This window comes from Cupressus sempervirens, chromosome 3, assembly GCF_028749045.1.
Source record: "Cupressus sempervirens isolate cs-2001-9-10 chromosome 3, ASM2874904v1, whole genome shotgun sequence".
Classification (NCBI taxonomy): domain Eukaryota; kingdom Viridiplantae; phylum Streptophyta; class Pinopsida; order Cupressales; family Cupressaceae; genus Cupressus; species Cupressus sempervirens.
In genome coordinates, this window is record NC_143120.1 from 936,163,683 (window position 1) to 936,185,325 (window position 21,643).

General features: G+C 35.6%; 1 protein-coding gene and 1 pseudogene across 1 annotated transcript; both read right to left on the reverse strand.

The window, feature by feature from the left end:
* Window positions 1–3,958: 3,958 nt before the first annotated feature.
* LOC149569831 (sulfate transporter 3.1-like) lies at window positions 3,959–15,470 on the reverse strand (annotated as a pseudogene).
* A 2,996-nt stretch (window positions 15,471–18,466) lies between these two features.
* On the reverse strand, window positions 18,467–19,629 carry LOC149569832 (short-chain type dehydrogenase/reductase-like). The gene has a single exon (XM_089822558.1). The coding sequence runs from the start codon at window positions 19,514–19,516 to the stop codon at window positions 18,749–18,751; it is 768 nt and encodes a 255-aa protein (XP_089678684.1). The 5' UTR covers window positions 19,517–19,629; the 3' UTR covers window positions 18,467–18,748.
* Between the last annotated feature and the right edge of the window lie 2,014 nt (window positions 19,630–21,643).

Genomic DNA, 21,643 nt, shown 5'->3' on the forward strand with positions numbered 1-21,643 from the left:
TGATATAGCGATAAGGGCAAAAAATATATTGATACAGGGAGGTAAACTAGCTTCAAGGCCTCCTATGCCTTTCTTCCCTGATGATCCAAATCATCAACCAACAATGGCTCCCCTTCCCACAGCTTCTACATCTCAATCCCTTATCCCAATCCATCAAGCTTCCACATCTTCAAATGGGATAGACGAGATCAAAGAGATGATGCAATCTCTGATGCAAAACATGGATAAAAGAGAAAAGAACCTAGAGAAAAGTTTGCAAGATCAAGGGAAGAAGTTAGAAGATCAAGGAAAGAGGCTGGAGGATAATTTCTCTATGATGCAGAAAGTGAGCAACAAGGTGGTGACTTTAGAGAGACAACAAGCTCAAGGTAGTAAGCCCCATCAATTGCAATATCAAAACTTTGAGCAGTGGTAGGCCTCCAAATCCTAATCATTGGAACCATTCTTTTGATTAGAATAGGCAGGGTGGCCATGCTTCAACCTCAAATGTAAACCAAAATAGGGCCATAGTCCCTCAAAACAATATGGCCCAAGATCAAGATTTTTGTCCCTCTTGTAACTACTCCTATGCCTATTGTATGTGTCAGAAGACTGAATCTTTTATGGCCTTGACAGTCCAAGAACCTACAGTAGAACAAGCATACAAGGAGGACCAATTTAAGGATGCCTCAGATATGCAAAGACAGGGTGATTTCTCTTTTATGAATCATCAGATGGAGAAACATTGTAATGTAAACCAGTATTCCATTGCTCATTACACTAGATGCAAAAGAAGAGCTATGGAAGATGCTATCCCTCCTCCTCCCAATCAGGCCTCAACTTCGAATGCAGTATCTCATGAGCAAGCAACAAATAATCAATCAGGTACCTTTCAGCAGCAAAGGCAAAACCATGGCAGAAAAGATACAAGTGATCCTCAGGTTATTCCATCCCAACCTCATACACATGTAGCTCCCAAAGTTCCTACCTAAACACCTGCTATGCCATTCAGTGTGGTAGAGAACATGAAGAAAACAAATGTCAATATCTCCATGTGGGATGCTCTTGCTACTATACCCATGCAAAAGAGGTTGTTGCAGCAAGAATTGGAAAGAATTGAACCAAAGGATCAGACACCTAGTATGGAAAGTGCCACAAGCCTAGTACAACCATCAAGGGGAGTAAAAACAAGTAAAAAGGTTAGACCTCCTCCATTCTATGTTTCTCTAATTATAGGGGGCAAGCTAGTCCATAATTGCATGATTGATTCCGGGGCTAGCAATTTAGTAATGCTTAGGTGTGTTGCTGATGCTTTAGGAATGAAATATGATCCCATTGTTAGGGATGTATTACAGTTGGATGGTAGTACTGTCAAGACTATAGGAATCTTTAGGAATGTGGAGATGGCCTTAAATGCATGCCCTGGTTGTACTGTAACCCAAGATATCTCTGTTGCTGAGGTCAAGCCATATTTTGCCATCTGCCTGTCAAGAGATTTTACTACCCAAATAGGTGGTTACATATCTTCCGATTGGTTGTATATGTTCTTTAAAACAAGATATGGAGCCAATGCTTCAATTAGAGCAAAACCTCAAGCCCTCCATCATATTGAAACCTACACCCCTAATGCCATCAACATGAATTGCCCTATTCTAGAGATGGATGAAAATGACATAGTGAAGGAGCCCACCACTCCCCTAGCAAAGATACCTGATTTCTTCTTGGATGAGTGGGCTGATGCATATCAATTTGACCCTATGTCAGAGATCCTTGAGACAGGTCTCAGTACATATTACAATGAGATAATGTAATGAGTAAGATACATGTTTCAAGGCGATTCATTTAAGGAAACGACTACCACAATCTTCCTTTTAAATGACTAGCCAAGTCAAAAACCCACGAGAAGATCTTCTATGTTATATCTTGGTATATTAGGCGATCAAAACTTGGTTATGAAATTACCCAAGAAAAAAGGAAATAAAATCTCTGAAAAGGACGATGATTATATTAGAAGCTAGGAAGAAGTTTCTTCACATGGGGTGCCTAGAATTTCATTTGTCTTGGATTTTTTGGCATAACTAGTGATGGTGAAAGTCATTCTATGTGGGCTCGACCTAAACTTATTTATCCTTGTATGACTGAGATGCAAAAATAATCTCCTGAATCCTCATGTATCTTGAGGATATTTTCATCAGCAAATAACTGAACTGTTGATGCCTTTACCTTTGGAAAGAAAAAGTTGTCATGCTATGAGGAGGAGAAAGAGGTGCATATAAAAAAAATGTTTTAGCAGTTGTATGATGTCCTTCTCTGTCTTTCTCTTTTGTAGAAGCCTTGGGATTCTTTTCTGTTAGGGAAATAAAACACTTCTCCTAGTAAACCTTTGGTAATCATCATTGCCATCACCATTTCCATCTCCTATCATACTCAATGTAGCCTTTCATTTGAAGGATGGTGAGACAAGTCCATGCAAAAATCTCTATCATTATGACGACATAGGAGGTGACTTTGTGCTTATGGAAATAATTTTAAAAACAAGTCGATTGGTCAGATGTGATGTTGGGATCAATAGAATGACTTGTTAATGCCCTAACATAAGGAAGCCCCTTAGGCTATTTAGAGACTTTCAATAAGTATCCTAAAGTTCTAAAGATTTATTTTGATGGAAGGCTTTTACAAGTGTATTTAAGCCATTGCATTACAAAAGATGAGGGAAGCTTGTTGATGGATACCTAAAATTGAAAAGTTTTTCATCCTTTTCATGATAAAGTTGTGATTCATATCATTAAAAAAAAAAAAAATTATGCTAATAAGGTTGGCCATAAATATCCATGGCATTTGCATTCATTGGGCCATGCAGGGTTCAATTGGAAAAGCAATATCACAAATTTTGCCAACATTCTACATTCCAAGTTTGTAAGAAATAATTTGTAAGGAGTCCTTTCCAAATATTAATCTTTTTATGGGCACAAACCTCCTAGGTGGTCTAATCCTATAGTTCTGCAAGATAAAAAATTTTCCTTCCGAACTATTTTTCTTTAAAAGACAAATACAATGAATGATGAGAAGTTGTTTCCCATACGATAAACCCCACGATGATTTGACAAGAGTTAGATCCCTCTATAATATAGAAAGCCACCATGTATTCTTTTATTTTTCTAACCTATCAAGGACTCTATAAATCACCTTGTCTTGGAAAATAAATATTGCTTTGGAAAATAAATCAAACTTTATGATCCCACTTAATGTAAAGTCGTGTATTATGAAAAATACTTGTTCTTCTCTATTTTTTTCATCAAGGAAACTTTCTTACTAATGCCACTCACACTTACTAAGAATTATTAGATAAATGAATTTGGGTAATATAAATTATTTAGTTAATCTGAGTTTATCAAAGTTTCAAGGCTGCATGAATTGACTTTGTAATGGGGTAATGATTGGCAAGAATATTTGTATTTTGTATTTAGATGATTGTGTCATTGATGTCTCGTTGATAGAATATTTACTCTTATTGACATTTCCTCAGGACATGGTTTACAATATATGTTGGACATATCACATATGTTTGAGTGCTATATTACTATATGTCTTCAATCCAATCATGATCACTTGTCAAGTTTAATGGACCGTCTTAACACAAAACACAACTATTCATGACAACCATTAGCACATTATAGTATCAATTCATAAACTTCTGCAACTCTTGGAAACACAGTATGGCTATCATGGGTCAGCACCACAGGTTTCTCGTAGGATTTCCTCTGATTTTTTTGGATCAAAAGTTAGAACCTTAGGTATCCCACAGAATCCCCTCCCACTCTCATGGTTCAAATCCACTAAAGCTCTATCTAGACATTTGCAAGTTGTCTTGCTTGGCTAGAGTTTTCCCATTGATGAGAAATAATCTATTAGTGTTGGAGGCATATTTGGTTGCAACATCGAGTAGAAAGGCCATAGAGTTCATTTTCTTGTAAGAAGATCAAGGAGAAACAGTTGAACATTGAACATCAGATTGAGCATTTAGGAGCGAATTGCAGATTTTCACACCATTAGAAAGAGTGACAAACAACCAGTTTTGCCCAGAAACTCTGTAAAATTTTCCTTATTGAATTTTTCCATCAAATTCACACTGGGATTGGCCAATGCTAGCTAAAACCCATATAAGCTCAACTAAGTAGAATATTGTCTTATATAAGGACATACTTCTCCTATGAAAACATTGTCTCTTTTGAAAAAACTTATTTACCAACTTTAAAATCAATTGCATGTTTCTTATGTAATTCCATGAACCTTGTAACATTGATATATAAATTGAAGTTAAAAATAAATATGATCTATCACCTGAAGATGCTTGTTATCAAGGACCCTCTTAAGCTCTTGTAACATTCTATTATGTTGGTGTCAATGTTGGCCACAACTTCAAGAATGAAAATAGAGGAGTGCATCATTTAAATGTAGTTTAAACTCAATGTGCTAGAATTTAGAGTATGTAGAGTTTATTAGATCATCTGAAATCCCCATCAAAAGGTAGATCGTGCTGAAAAAGTTAACATATTTTCATATGAACTATTTAAACATGTTTTGATTTGTGCAAGTAGATCATTTGGAATCACATAAAATGGTCGATGAGGCTTAAAAAATTAATATAATTTCATATGAACTACTTAAACAAGTCAATTAAATCTGACCCACGTGACATTAAATATCAAATCGGGGAACTGATTCATCTAAAGGTAGCCTCTTTCATGGGGCAATAACAAATAATGAGATTTATGCAAGTCGAAGAAATGGGTGGATTTCACAACTTACAAGACATATCCAGAATAACATACTATAAAATATCTTCTTTAACTCGAAGATCATTTTCATCCTCTATCCATCTCATCAGCCTGTGTTCAATGGCAGATCATGGCATGTAAATATGTATGATATGGCCATTTTTCTATAAATATAATTTATGAAGATGAAATGTGTAGGATCATGTACTACATTTTATTGGAACTTGTGGGTGTAAATCGTTACTATGAACGATTCAAAATTTACTTAAAACGAATTGATTCTTGAAGATGTTATTTATAATGTTTGATTGATAAATAGATAACTAACCTTTCTCTTAAGTAGTTTGAGTTGGAAAAATATATTGGAGAATCTATGTGTAGAATGATAATTCCTGGAACTCTTATGGCATCCATATACTACTTAGTATCTCTATCTATTGTGGTGTTTGGGATATTTCCAAGAGCTACAGTACAAGGCCTTGAAACGGTCATTATCAATCTCAGTATAGAAATAACCACCTGCAATGAAAGGATGTAAACTTTGTTGAGTAAAGCATTCACTTCATTAATTATTTTACCAGTTTATTTTAAGAGGTACTAAATTCAAAACTAATACTGTCGAAACAAATGTAATCTATACTTCTTTTTTCATGGGTCCCTGACAATGAAATAATAAGAATTATCAACATACCGCTGTGATAAGACCTATCTCAATATCTCCAAATACCACTCCAAAAAAGCTCCCATGCAAACTAAGAATTCAATTTTGTCCACCTGCCAAAGATGATAAGCTCTAGGGATATCAATTATGCCAAGCATGGCTGAAATCATAATGGAAGAAAGGACTACAAGGGGAGTGTAGTGGAAGAGTGGAGTCAAGAAGAGGAGAGTTAACATCACTCCAATGGCCATCACAATGTTTGATACAAATGTCTTGTAGCCAGCATTGAAGTTTATAGCTGATCTTGAAAAGACACCTGAACAAACCTTATGTATAGTAAAGCAAGGCTATTCAGTACTAAAAACACAAAAACTTTAGTGCCATACTAAGTTCAAAACCTAAAGCTTTGGGAGTCCAAACAAATAAGAAGCCCAAAGACTTACCCGTTGTGAGATAGCAAGAGAAACGTGGACCTATAATGCTCATCATGCTAATGAAAATCATCTCCTTATTGCCATCAATATGGTAGTACTTAATGAGCCCAAAACTTCTACCAATTTTTATTCCTTCCTATTTTTTATGTCACCCAGATTAGCCTAAATGAATAATCAATTGTACGTAAATATAATAAGAGAGGAGTAATGGTTACACTGAGTGTGACAAGCCCACTTATCAGTCATGTTGTTACTACAGTCTTCAAATATTTTTCGTCAAAGACAAAATCATTGATAGTCGTTGGATTTAACCCACTTTTCAAATGACCAACCTACTCAAGCTAGACAAAAACATTAGATGTTGCCCAGCAAATCAAAACTATACTATAAGTATTTAACTAGAAATGACATATTAGTATTGTCACAAAAATTAGGGTGGTTGTTGCATCAAAAGATTGATGCCCGATAATAGATTCGTTAGACATAAGTTACTCCTCTTATGTGACCAGAAAAGATGGCAACATTTTTCTTAATAACCATATGCAGTCTTAAAGTGGTTCATTGGGAAGACTATCAAAGGTAAAACCACTATAAGGGAGTAGTCAACAAGAAATTGTGAAGGACTGCCAGAGCACAATACAAACAAAAAGCACCATACAAGTAAGGAGCGATGGAGGTGAAAGGAACAGAGATTCAAAGCTATGAGCAAAATTTAAGAGCCCCATCATTTTTTTCAATCAAGGTCATAGCTAAGAAATAACTTTTCTTGAGAACAAGATGTATCAAGTGAACAACATGACAAAACACTAATTTGTGAATGCTAGAGGAGCAATAATTTGGAGGGCAGCACAAAAATAATGTTTATGACAGTCATATCTCAAAACGAGAATCACCTACAGGCCAAATAATCGAAGGCAGAGAGGATCATTACATGACAGTCATCTCAACACAAGCTTGACCTATAGGGCCAAACGATCATAAAGATGGAAAAGATTATCAATTGATGATAATGGTATCCATCTAATCAGTACTAGTGCATGAAATCTGTAAGGAGTAGTCATTATGCTTTTAATACCATGAAACAATATAGAAAAATAAGTGACAAACTTTTGTAATATGATGCATCGATGTACAATAGTGGCAAGCACTATGATTAAGTGTCAGTGAAGGAGAACATTCAATAGGTAGATAACAACCTATTGAGGTTTTGAATGAGCTTTGACAAGGTAAAAGAGAATAATCAACTGACATCCCTCAAAAAGAGGATTTGTGACAGTGGATGTTATGGGGATGTGACAGACTTACAAGTAGTGGTGGCATTGATAGTGCATAGTATATGACTAAATGCTAATATAAGCAAGAGTTTTTTTTTAGTACCTAAAAGTTAGGTTTGTTATATAATGAATTTGAGTGAAATCTTCTAAGGACAATTTTAGCGTGCAAATATCAAGACCCAGGAAAAAAGCATGCGATGAATGTCCTAGTAATAGTAGACATTGTAGAACCTCCTGATAATCACCATGAAGAACATATTACAAACCATAAAGAGTGATTCAGTTAAAGGTCAAAGCATTATACAATAAAATTAAGATATTTGACATGCCTAACATGTGACAGTTACGAATATGATATATGAAGGTATCATGAGAAACAGCCTTGAAGGAAACACTGACCTAATAAGGGTGGTAGTCATGGTCTTATATCTTTGTTTGGCCTTTTCCAAAGATTAATGACAATGCAAAGAATATACCAAACCCAATAAACGACAATGCCAGAGCTAATCATATAAATAGGATCTCCCTTAAAAATGAGACAATTAATGCTTATATGACCATAAATAAAGCAGAAGCTATGCTTATAGAATTATGTTCATAGCTTTACACTATAGTAATTCCGGCTTTCATACATTCTTCTGCCATTCAACCATATTAGGACCACAAATGGAGAAAGAAAAATTATTTAGGAGACCAAAAAAAAAGTAAAAATGCAAAACGTTGATGCTTTGATCAAGGAGGGCAACCTTCTTTATGTAGCTATATTCCTATTTATAAGAGGTCTATAACTAAAGTGGAGCAATTTGACACAAATCTAGGTCACCAACATTAGTGTTCTACTCTCATAACACATATAAATATATACAAATCAAAGGCAAAGCAAAGAAACAATTGGAACTCTATAATGAGCCTCCCTATTCCACACTAAGTAATACGAGTTCTCTATATGATTATATTTCGTCAAGTTGGGTACAAAACAAATTTAAAGAACTTTGTATAGATCTTAACAGATCGTAGTTCTCCAAATACAAAAGGAAGAAAACACTTAAGGTACTATTTCAAAAAACCCAACATCCAATTCTTCATTCAATCAAAGGAAAGTCTCTGTCAAATAGCTACCAACATCTTGCAAGTGAAAAAATTGATATCAAGTCTCAAAGAGAGTTTAATGGTTACAGTTTTGACCTGTTATAGATATAGATGTTTATTTTCCCTTTTCCAATCTAGGGTTATTGTCCCACTGATTTCCAAATGTCTATGCCAAGGAAAAGATGTAGCTTCCTGAACAAGTGATTGTCAGCATTTGACCTTTAGATAGACCGTAGTCGGTTCCCACAGAGTATGCTGCTCGACACTTCGTTTCTTTCCACAATATCACAATTTCCCACAATGAATAGCTCCATTGTTATGACTTACCTACTATAAAATGAAAAAAAGCGTTTCAACCTAATAAAAAATTTAATATATATACAAATGTAACATTACAAAATGAAAACACATGAGATTTATAGGTCGGTAATGAAATATTTTAGCTATTTGATTCACCGCATTACATAAAAGGAAGGTGTTGGGCCCACTTGCCGTTGCACCAAAATCCATGACTGTTAGTGAACATGGAACACCACATAATTAACCACCTGTGGGCAGGGGAGCGCGTCGCATCACCCAACAATCTCCCCCTCGACACGCATACCAGGTGCTTACGCGAGTCGGGAAGGCACCGGGGAGATTTGAACCCATGACCAAGCCAAAACCAGGCTCTGATACCAATTGTTAGGCCCACTTGTCGTTGCACCAAAAGCCATGACTGTTAGTGAACATGGAACACCACATAATTAACCACCTGTGGGCAGGGGAGCGCGTCGCATCACCCAACAGAAGGCATGGTTACCCCTGTGCCCCTCACTCTGCCTTGTCTAATTACCCCTATGCCCCCTCTCCTTGTTCGTGAATCAAGCGCAGAACCATGGAAGAATACAACTGGGGCATAGAAAATAAAAATGGGATCTTAGGCCTTATATCATAACCCTTTCCGCCACTTCATAAAACTAGACAATCATGTAGCCTCGGTCTTTGTCGTTGGAGACGTAGCAGACAATGAATTCCTATGCGGATTTTCCAACAGCAACAATAGAGAGTGAGATACAAATCACAGTTATGTCATGAAATCTTACATTACATAAGATTAAAGAATAGTGGGGTTCGGAACAAAACCTAACAAAGAATTCTACTTTATATGATACAGAACGTACATCTTTCATTCCAAATAGCAACATGCCATCAAGCAAGACTAATTTTGTAGATCAAAGAACCAACACCAAACCAAAAATAACAAGATTTTGTTCCCAGGATTTGAACTCGAGGCAAGAATTAGTTTATGCATTGTCTTTTGCAAGAGGCTTCTATCGGATTGTTCCTTTGGTTGTACAATTTTCATTTGTTAAATGCTTTGAAGTCACAAACCAAGATTTTGAAATGATAGTTGCAATCATCTGGCATAAAGGATTTGGGTATTTCCATAATGAAGCATTTGTAGTGCACAAATCTTGATCGTGACTCACAAAGCTCCCACCGTTTTTTGGAATGATGTGTAGTGGCAGAGGTGTCTAAGACATATAAAGGCACTAGCATGACCAAAAATGGTCAAAATCACCAGAGCTAATCCAAAATCCTGAGAGCTAATCTGAAATCACCAAAGTTTAGTATGGGCGACCCCAATGAACCCATCACTTAGCCCCAAAAGGATTATGTTGGATGGGTGGATATCTATCCAAGTCAATGGGTCATGCTTTCAAATCTGGACCGGGGAACATCTAGCTATTAAGACCATGCGAACAGGAATCAAAGAGCAACTCAATAATCTGGCTCAATGGTGATCTGTAATCTGTAAGCTAGTAGCTAATCCGAAATGCTATGAAGACCACGCGAATATGAATAAAAGGGCAACTCAATAATCTGGCTCAATGGTGATTTGTAATCTATAATCTAGTAGCCAATTCGAAATCACCAAAGTTCATAAATGAAAAATTATTAAACTCATGAAACATGCGCTTGAGCCTCTCTTTTTTGTTGGTCGAAACTCTATTATGACCCAAGTTGGTCAAAATTTCAACCAACTTGGGAAAACTTTGCATACTTTCAACTTGGACAAACTGAAGTTGGTTGAAATTTCGACCAAAGCAGGAAAATAATTTTTTTTTGACCAACGCGGGAATGAAAACAAAAAATAAGGAGGATTCATAGCTTTGGTCGAAAAATTTGGTAGAAAAATAGATGCAGTTTTAGTGAATCTTCCTATGATTCATTTCTTCTTCCTCATCTTCCAACAGATCATTTTGAATTTTTAGGCGCTTCTGAGTTACATTGATACCATCTTCAACATTCCAAGCCATAACTTCAATTTTCATCCCATTAATATCAAAATTCTCTATCAGAAGGATCTTCTGATGGTTAAGGCTAGGAGATACCAAACTTCATATGAGATTGCCTTTATACAATCTGTGATGTGAAGCAACCTATGGAGCTATAGTCATTGAACCTTTTCTTTGAATACCAACTTGAGAATCATCAATAGAAATGCTTCCCTCTAGAAATAAAAGATTAAAGTAAACATTTCTTCATAGTGAAAATTACCATTCAAGGATTTTGAGCACAAGCTTGGAGTAAATACATCATAAGAGCTTCCTTCATCAAATTCCTCCATAGATTCCCTGCTATCTCATTATTTCCTTTATCATGGTTATTCTTCTCATAAAATCTCTTTGACATAGGATCTCCTATTTGATGAGAAGGCTCAAAAAGAGGATTTCTTTGACCTTTGAATGATCCATAGGATTTTAATTGCACTTCCATTGGATCAGAGGAACTTGTCGCCATATTCATACAACTTTGATTTTTAATATATTCAATGACATTTATGTCCTTTTGAATCATTGATTCTTCTCCAAGACATCTTTCATGAATTGTGAAAGGTTGATATTCTTGTTGCATGCATGATAAAGAATGAAGGCTAGATGATTCATCTTCTTCTCCTTGAAGCTGACTTTTAGCTTTTTCATCAACTGATCTTTTAATCACAAGTTCATCCATGTCATCAAATGTAAAGGTTTCCATTTCCATAGGGAAAGTAGATATTTGTAGTGGTTCATTGGTGCTTTTATCTCCGTCAATGGTAGTGGTTTCAGATTGTGCCATAACATCTAAATTATTGATGTTGTCAATAGGTTCATCACTTTGATTGATCATGAAAGGATGAACAGGAAGGTCTTCTCCACATAGGAAGTCATCATCTGAAGGATTGAGGCACCAAGTAGGAATAAAAGTAGCATGAAATTTATGTTGATCCACATTCCCCTCATGTTTGATCATATGTTGTGTAGTTTCTTGAGATTTGGATATTTCTTTTTCTTTCTCATTAGGATCGAGATGATTGAATACTTTCTCCTGGGTTTGAAAATTTTCACGGTAATGCTTTGATACATTACCAGAGCCTTCTTCTTCTACATGCACCATTTCTTGAGCATCTCTTTGATTAGACATAGAATCTTTGTCTTCTTTCATGTATGAAGATTTAGATGAGACATTTGGATTGGGTGATGTTCTCTTATCAAAAAAATAATTCTTGCAGGGGTCTTCTTTCTCAAGTGTTTGCAATGTTTGAAGTAAATAAGGATGTACTTTGTTGGGATCTAGGTGTGTGTTGCCATAGAAGATTTTTAAAAACTCAACCTGATTGGGATCAATGGAAGTATGATTTTGAAGAGCAATAGGTGCAGGCATTGGGGTACTTTCTTGACCATCATTATCTATCCTCGATTCACATGAATCATTTTTCTAATCAAATTCTTCCTTATAATTAAAGGTGGAACTTCTTTCGGAAAATGATTTTGGTTTGTGAGAGAAAAACTGATAATCTTTACCATCTTCTACTATCTTTTGCAATGTTTGGAGCAAAGATGGATGGATCTTTTTTGGGTCTAGTTTCCGTCCACCATAGAAAATCTTCAAGAAGATAACTTTCTTAGGATTGATGAACATCTAACTTGGTTGAGAGACAGGTGAATGAGAGACATTCCCATTATTCTTCATTGCTGATTTAGATAGAAAGGCATTTTTCAGAAAGGCCTTCTTTATCTTTATATGTTGAACCTTTTTCCAAGAAGGATTCTTGATCATGAAAAAGAAAACCATAATCCTTTTTGTCACCTTCTTTGATCTTTAGAAAAATTTGTAGCAAGTACGGATAAACCATTCTAGGATCTAGCCTCCTGCCGCCATAGAAACTCTTCAAGAATTCAACTTGTAGAGACTCATTAGGAATTTGTTTCTTGGGATATGAAAAGAATTCATCATCACTATTGCTATCACTGTCACTTTCAACTTTTCCTTTGTACCAAACCATGTTTTGAATTTGAACCTCAAATAGAGTTGCCAATATTCAATCTTTCTAAATAGAGTCACCAACCTTCATTTAAGGGAAGGTACCTTTTATCAGTTCCATGTTATTGGTTATTGTTCACTTGGTCTTGGATGTGACCAAGATTATTTCTTCTTAGAATAACAACTATTCTTTCGATCACCACAACATTTTGACCAATAGGAGCTCTTCGCAAGATTTCCTTGAATTCTTTTTCTTCTTCTAGAACTCGGTTCACCTGATGGTATTGTTGAGCACTTTGTCTACACCTCCAGGATAGAGTGTTCAAAACTGAAATAATATCTTCTTGTGTGTCCTAGAAGCCAAGATACGGTTGTAGAACTGGAAACACATTCTCATGTGGCAATACCATCTTGCTTCATTACATGCGATTGCTTAGTCTTTCTCATTCGATTCCCAAGCGGAGTCGCCAAAAATTTGTTCGTAAATAGATTTGTCACTATGATAGTTACTTTTGAAACTGACCTTGTTTGCCCTGTGAAAAATGACAACTATGCCAACAGTTGGAGAGATTGAAATTGATCATTAACAAATTACAATCTTCCTCTGCATTTAGAGGAGCATCTCCCTTGTAAGATAAATTTTTGATTTTTCAAATAAAGATGATTACAACTTAAAATATAGAAAGGAAACTATTGATGACGAATGCACCACACGACTTCAATGTTTCCATAAAATTGATGTAGATTGCTAATGAGAACAAACAAGAACTACACTTGAGAGCTATCATCAACATAATGCTAATTCAGTAATTCGTGAATATTTACACCATACCATGAAAATATTCAGACTAATGAATCAACACTTCAACAATTCAAATTCAGTAGAAAATAGAATGCAAAATGTACTTTCTTTTATTTCCTAGCACCAAGAACATAGGAAATGTCTAATTACAAGAACAACAATTGTACACACTTTCCAAAAATTGCCTTGTTATCAAAACATAAGTGTTCCCTGTCTCCAAGTCCAAAAAGTCCCCCTATTCATTGAGATTTGTGAATTTATGTGTCATTTTGGCTTAACTAACTTTTTGGGTTCATAACCACTCAAAAAGATAAGAGTTTTGAAATTGGAATGCATTTGAAAACTGACTCTAACTTAACTCTGACCCCGGATCCTAACTCTAGTTACAATAAGTGACACAAGTCACTTTTCACCATAAGATAATTAAAAATCTACTGAAGAGAAAAGACCACAATACTGATTTCGTTGAGGTAGCCTTCCATCTTCATCTTCTTTGTTTATCATCACTTTACCACTATAGCACATGCGTTTTTTTATTATAACAAATTTGGATTCTTTTGACAATATGCTATCTTACCAATTTCACTGACCTATGCCTTTATCACTTCCATATATCATTAGGCTCCATCCATATTCTTTGTGTCTTTGATCAAAGGTTTTGAAAACTACACACGTTTTGCACATAGCATTGTCCCAAACATGTCATTGTCATTGTTTGTGAATCAAGGTTTGAATATGGGTATTGCGTCAAATAGCTCACTACATTGCCTTTCTCAATGCTTATCCTCTTATCACTATAGTTACTTTAACATATTAGAGACGTCCCCATTCATGGCATGAACATATGATCAATTACTCAATATTTACTTTCGAGTCTCTCATATTTGAGTTATATACTATGTTCCATATTGAGTTGTGTCGATTTTGTGGAATAGTCTACAAGTCTGATGGCTTTCCCATACTCGTGCTTTAGCTGTTTCAAACTCCTTTGATGAAATGATATTTTATTCATCCCTACAACCACTCTCTTCTACACATTGTAACTAGGGTATTTGGTCAATATCTTGATGTGCCTCTTCATCGATTGTTCGAAAATGATCTGGCATAGGTTCTACATTGTACACACATGTCCATTTGAATGACACTACAATCTCGCCTTGGGACATTCAGTCAAACAGTTAACATGCATGGTTCATGATCCAGTTGAGAATAGAATACTCAAATCGAATAGCTCCTATGAAGACTGCAAATGGTGAGGAATAGTAGACATTTGGTCAAGCAGATCACTTGGTACTCGTCATTGCCTTCTCCATAATTTGTGTGTCGTAGTCTTCACCTTCCAAGTATCTTCCTAACATGCATTTGTATCCAGTCTTATTTTATGTACTCGCAGCTTTCCTAAAACAGTCGGCATACCACCTATGAATCACCTATTCACTATGTATTGCGCGAGTCTATCAGTCGGTATATCGAACTTTCATCGGCATTTCACCATACATTTGGATGTCAATGTCAATCTATTGTAAATTATGAATCTCAGGTGTCAGGCTTGGTGTTCGCAAAAACTATTGAACAATGATTTGTCTTTCCTCTGCTCCAAACTTTCCTTGCCCGCGACCTTTAATCAAACAGCTCATGTGCTTCGTAGGGATATGTCAGTTACAAGCAAATGTATATATCATGCCCAACCTTTCCATTGAACGTATACACACGATTTGCAACTCTCCATGTCGTGGATGCTTGGTTTCTTCCTCTGCGTGTCCATTGGAAGCCGCGGGTTGGAGCAATGAAGGAGAATATTGCCAAAATTATGCATCTTGCCCCATGTTTCCGAATAGGTCACATGTTATGTCTATGCTCTAGTTGAAAGTGAATACATTCTATCAAATAGTTCACGTGATTTGTTTGTCTTATTCCATACCTTCATAGTGAGTGCAGAGGAACCATCTTCTTTGTAAAAGACTGAATCGGTATGTTCCTAACTGAGGAATCAATTTCGTTGATAGATTAACAATGCCTTTCTTTATCTACCAAACATGTGATCACCTTCAACAATGCAATTTCAAGCATTTCTACACTAGCATCCGCTTTGGCATATCCCCTCAAAAACTTCACACTTGATTGGCCCCGTAGAAATTTCATTTCTGCATACTCTGCCACCATTGTGCTCTGTGATCATTAACTACGTTCGTTTATACAAAGACGTTCTCATGTTTTCTTAAATGTATCCACTTTGGTTCTTGTTTATATCTTTGGTACAAGTTAAGATTAGGGCAAAAAGTTTGAGTACATAGTGAGAGATGATTTTAGTATGTAGAGAGAGGTAATTTGGAAAAATTATATATAGAGAGAGCAGTCCAAACACAAACCTCTCTTTAGAAGTTTTAGTACGTAGAGAGAGAAAAGTAAGGGGAGAGAGGATTTTAGTACGTAGAGAGAGGTAGTACGTGGAGAGAGAAAAGTACAGGGAGAGAAGATTTTTAGTATAGGTGGGAATTAACCTCTCTCTCTCTCTCTCTCTCTCTCTCCAAAATTAATTTAGCTAACTCTCGAAGTAAAATATCTGAGTAACACTATGTAAAAGAGTTGAAAGATATTATTTTGGAGGTATCTATATGTTTTACCCAAAAAAAAGGAGAATTATATTCCCCCTCTAGTCTATTCAATTGATAACTCAAGAATTGATGCAAGGTACATATACAACCACAAAATGAACCACTTAAACTAAAGTTCCAATAGAGCTTCCAAGAAATCTAAGCTCTCCAATTTACATGTGTGTGATTATAATGGTAAATTAGTTGGTCGAATGACTAGAACATTCTTAAAGAAGGAATATGCAATCAATCAAATATTTAGGCAACAATTTTGGGGTGTATTTATGCATCAACTAAAAAAAAGTCTATATTGAAGTGGATTGCTTTTAATAATCAAAGAGAAAGCTCAATTATTTCATATCTCCAATTCGAGAGATGTTTGCACACTTCATATACTTTTTCATCGAACAAATATTCAAAGAAGCCAATAATGTGATAGCTAGCTTAGCTATCATGGCAATAACATAAAAAGATGATTGTGAGCAAGGTGAAGGCCTATGTTGGGCATCAAGGTTGTAAGCTTGCCATTGAATTCTTACTATAAATTATCGTTATATGTGAAACTTTATCTATGTTGTAACATTTGTAAATTGAGATTGTTTGTGCATGGAGATTGTGATTGACGGCATCCTCATATCATAATTGCATTACTATTCATGTTTATCATGCTTTATCATTGTAGATACTACACACACTTCATAGCCATTTATGCTTAACATGTTTTATCATTGTCAAGACTACACACTTTTTTAGTTGATGTTTTCATCATCGGCATTGACATTAATTTTGAAGGAGTCCCTTAAATGATGACACCTCATATAGTCCATTATTATATATGTATTTTCTTTTCTGTGTCTTTCGATGTTTGAATACTTAGATTAAAAGTAGGTTAATGCAATGTGTAAGATCATTTCAAAATTTAGAGGAAAATGTAAAGGTTGATCAACATCCATGCTTGTTCCCTTTTAGTTGTGTCTATTTTGAGATGATGTCTTGATGCAAAAAAAGGTGCAATCTTATGTTAAGTTAGACTTTCCCTTCTTTTTTAAGCATTGAACAATGCTAAAATTACAAGGAAAGAATATTACTATAGAGGAGAAAAATACAACATCCTTAGACTTTTCCCTTGACCTCTCACCAATTTATAGATCTACACCTTCCTTATTTTCTTCAAACATTTTGAATTGTTGAGAGTTGACTTGAGAGGCATGCCTCTTTGCAACATGGTGACAACAACAACTTAAAGCTCTATATCTAATTCTCTATACTATAGTCTCTATTGACAACTATTCCTAAAAAGCATAATGGCTATGGACTTCTAATGTTTGATATCATTGCAAAAGACCATATGTTATGTACCCTTAGAAAACAAATGGCATCTTCTCTTATTGTTTATATTTCTAGTTGTATCTTATAACCTTCCTTTGTCTACTTGATTTGCTTCTCTATGCAATTCATATTTGTTTCCAACCTAAGTTGTTTCCTTTTGGATTTTTAGTCTAGAAGTGCTTCTTTTAAGCCAAGTTTTTCTCTTGTACATTCTTCTTCATTTAAATTATTATATGAACTTTTCCAATAAAAAATACATAGTGATAGTGCTTTTAAAGTATCTAACTTTGTCATCCCTTAGATATCTAAAAGCAACAAAGCAAACATAACTCGTCTAACAAAGCCTAGCAAATTCATAGTGGATGGACCTATACACTTGAACTTGACCATTACAAAGCACAATTCCAATACAAATTAGGAGATGCTTATAGTTAGATGAGTCACCTTTTTCCAAATACTTACCAATTCAAGAACCACAATATTCATGTTTGGTGCATATTCTCCACTCACATAGTTTTGTATTTATTTATGCAACATTCAGTCTCACAAAAAAGATGTTGCAATGTACCAAATTTATCAATCCTAACTGTCGTTAATTAATTTCAATTGAATTATTATCATAAATTGATCTAGATTGTGTTATGCTTAATTGGTTTCATGTGTTGAATTGAGATAACCAAAAAGAGAAATCTATTTTCCTCAACAACAAGATATGTTCAATCTCATAAAATATCATAGAATTGATACATTATTAGGAGGAAAAAATATCTCAATGAATAAATGCATTAAAGAAGTCTAAAACAAATTACTCTTAATACACAACTCTAAGTAGTTTATAAATGAAATACTAAAATAAATACACTTGATTTTGATAAAGACCACCATATTTAGACACCAATTAGTTAGAATACTGCTAAATGAATGACCACCTAAAAAGTTATAATACTTTAATCACATATAAACAACACCTTAAAAATATTGAATGCCAAATATATAATTTATTTATTTTAAATAAAAATTGAAATTGTCAATATAAAAATGTTTATTTATACATATAAACAGACATAACCAGTTTAATTTTCTTTAATTTCTTTAATAACTTTTTATGTCAATGAGCAAGAGAACATAATGTATAATCCCTGAAATTCTTTGGTCACAAATATTGTTTGTTCTTGCAATATCCAAATATTATGAGAACACAATACGATAGTCCACAGTACAGCCATGCAAAAGCAATTACAAACTAGAATAAATTCATCATAATTTACCGATGAGCAAGCATTTGTAAGACTGTCTGCAACTGAACCCTCTGAAATTATAAAGAGTAAAGACTTTTGTAGGCCGAAAGATTGAAGTAGCTTACAGTGACAATTCACACAAATAGAGTTTTCACACATACGTAGGGTTTACTTTACCGCTGCAGACCAGAGTTGAAATCCTCAGCAGAGACATCAGTTCAAGGATTTCCAATAAACTCTTATTTAAACCACAACATCTAGCAAACACGTACCTTTAGGGTTATACATATCCGCCATTAATCCGGATAACCTGAGCATTAACCCACTCTCCCTCATCGCTGGCCAGAAACGCCACAAGGGGAGCAACGTCAGTGACCTCTCCCAGCCGTTCGAGCGGAGCCGCCTGCGCAGCGCTTTGAATCATTTCATCGCTCTTTCCAGTCAAGAACATATCTGTAGCCACAGGCCCAGGGGCCACACAATTCGCAGTAATCTTGGCTCCCCTCAATTCTTTCGCCAAAATCTTCGTCATCGTCTCTACGGCGGCCTTGCTTGCTGCGTATGCTGCATTTCCAGGTTTCAGAGACGCTACAAGGGACGAGGTTAGGTTTATAATGCGGCCCCCGCCGCCCTTTATTACTCTGTTCGCCGCTTCCCTAGAACAGAGGAAGGTGCCCTTGCAGTTCACGCTGAAGGTTGATTCCCACAATTCTTCGGGGGTTTCCGCCAGGGGCGTCAATTTCGTATCGGCTATGCCCGCGTTGTTCACCAGAATGTGCACCGCGCCGAATGCTTCTTCGGCGACATCGAAGAGTTTTTTTACTTCGATCGCCTTCGAAACATCGGCCTTACAGGTCACGGCTCTCACTGTTTCATGGCTCTCGTTGATTTTTAGGGCAACCTCCTCTGCTTTCTCTGCATTTCCGGCGTAATTGACCACCACTTTTGCGCCTTTGCGGGCCAAGTAAAGCGCGATTTCTCTGCCAATTCCTCGCGAGGCGCCTGTTACGATTGCTACACGATCCTTCAAATTGCTCTGATCGGCCATTTTTGGGAGTTCTGAAATTAGGGTTTGAGCTCTCTCCCGCTACCTGTAACCTATTTATTGAAAAAATAAGGCTCGCTTGACTATATTGGAAGCCACGGTATGAAAACAGGATCTGCCCAACAGAATTAAAAAGGGAATAAGACTAGGAAATTGTTGTCCATTGTCGGTGGTTTGTCAACGTGCGTAGGAATTTTCAACTATTATATTTATTTCTTTATAGTGCAAGGTTAAGGCGTCTGTTTCTTTTATATGTTATCATGGTTACTAGTGAATGATAAAGTTCAAAAGTATATAATTTGTTATATTTTTAAAAAGGTTAAACTAGTATATTTATAATCATTATATTCCAATAATGTAAATTAGTATACTTATAGTCAACTATCTTCATATTAATTGAGATGGGTGATATCTTATAAAATAGTGAAGGTAACTAATTGGAATGGGCGATCTCTTGGGAAGAATTAGTGTTTCACTTGAAGTGAGCATCATCTAGTTGCAAAGAGTGCTAAGCGTTTCATTCATTCTCGTGACAATTGGGTCCTTCTGAACCACTACTCATGAAACATTGACTAAGATGGGTGACCTCCCAAGAACTCTTGGTGCTTCTACTCTATGAAAATCACCTAGATGTAATGAATGCTAATAGTTTCATTTATTCTTACAAAAGATGGATTCATGTGCACCACTACTCATGAAACATGGGTCAATGAGTTTGACTCATAAACTACTTAGTCAAATTCTACTAGCAATATCACACGTTGACTTAATGTGGAAAATATATTTTACTTGTCCATTGATGAGCTTAAGGGGATTTAAAATGAATGGCTCATAAGGCACAACACTTACTAAAGGCTCTTCAAAAACGATGCAAGCATAATGGACTTAACCTTGAAGGAAACTTTGTGGTTAAGCATACTTGAGTTGGAGTAGTACTAAGGTAGGTAACCTCTCAAGAAGTCTTGGTGCTTCACATATGTGATCATTATCAAGATGTAATGAGTGCTAAGTGGTTTATTCATTCTCATGAGAGATGGATTTGTATGAACCACTACTCATCAAACATGGTTCAATGAGTTTGTCTCAAAAACTACGCAATTGAGTCCTAATAGCAACATCACAATTTGACTTATGGTGGAAAATATCTCTTACTAATCAGTTGATGAGCTTAAGGGACTTTAAAATGGATGGTTCATAATGCACGACACTTTTTGAAGTCTTCCCAAATGGGTTTACAAGAAAAGTGGGATTAACCTTGGAGGAAACTTTGTGGTTAAGTATGTTTGAGCTAGAGTAGTATTCAAATGGGTGACCTCTTAGCAAGTCTTGGTGTTGCAACTCTATGACAACCACCTAGATGCATTGAATGCTAACTGTTCTATTCATTCTCATGAGAGATGGTTCTTGTAAGCCACTACTCATGAAGTGTGGGTTGATGAGTTTATCATAAATGCACTTGGTTAAGTGTTCAAGTGTCATAAATGAACAGCATGCAATTTGAGACAATACATTTTGCTCCCACTTTAGTGAACCAATCATCTCAATTGATTGGGTGCACTAAAGTTGATTGTAAGATGAATTCACCAAGTGTATGGAGTGCATTAAATGTATTTATTACTTTAAAAAAGGATACTATAGCAATTACAAAAAATGAATTAGGTGAGCACATATGATGTTGTGAGTGTTTAACATTAAACCACAACATTTATTGTGAAAGTGCTACAAAGTTAAAATTTTGTTAGCATAAAAAATAAAAATATTTACTTCAATAAGAAGAATGCTCAAGGAACATTAGTACCAGTCAAAATGAAAAATAAAGTGAAGAGGATATGTAAGCCCCTTATGTTCTTTCCCCAACATATGGAGAAAACTAGGAAGGAAATTGGAGCCATACCAATCATAAACAAAAATTAAAATTTTTGGACCAATTCTAGGCCATATGTGTGTGAAGTGGGCCTATAGAAGGGTCATTTTCACTATTCATTGTGAGGATTTCATTGAGTTTTCTATAGAATCTAAATAATAATTCCTTACAGATGGGGCTTCTAGAGCATCACTATCAAGGAGTTGTGTGCAATCATGGTGCATGATGAGACCTTGGATAAATTCTTGAAATTAAAAGAACCAAGA

Coding starts and splice junctions, on each gene's coding strand:
- LOC149569832 (XM_089822558.1), bottom strand. CDS start 19,516: ATGGCCGATCAGAGCAATTTGAAGGATCGTGTAGCAATCGTAACAGGC.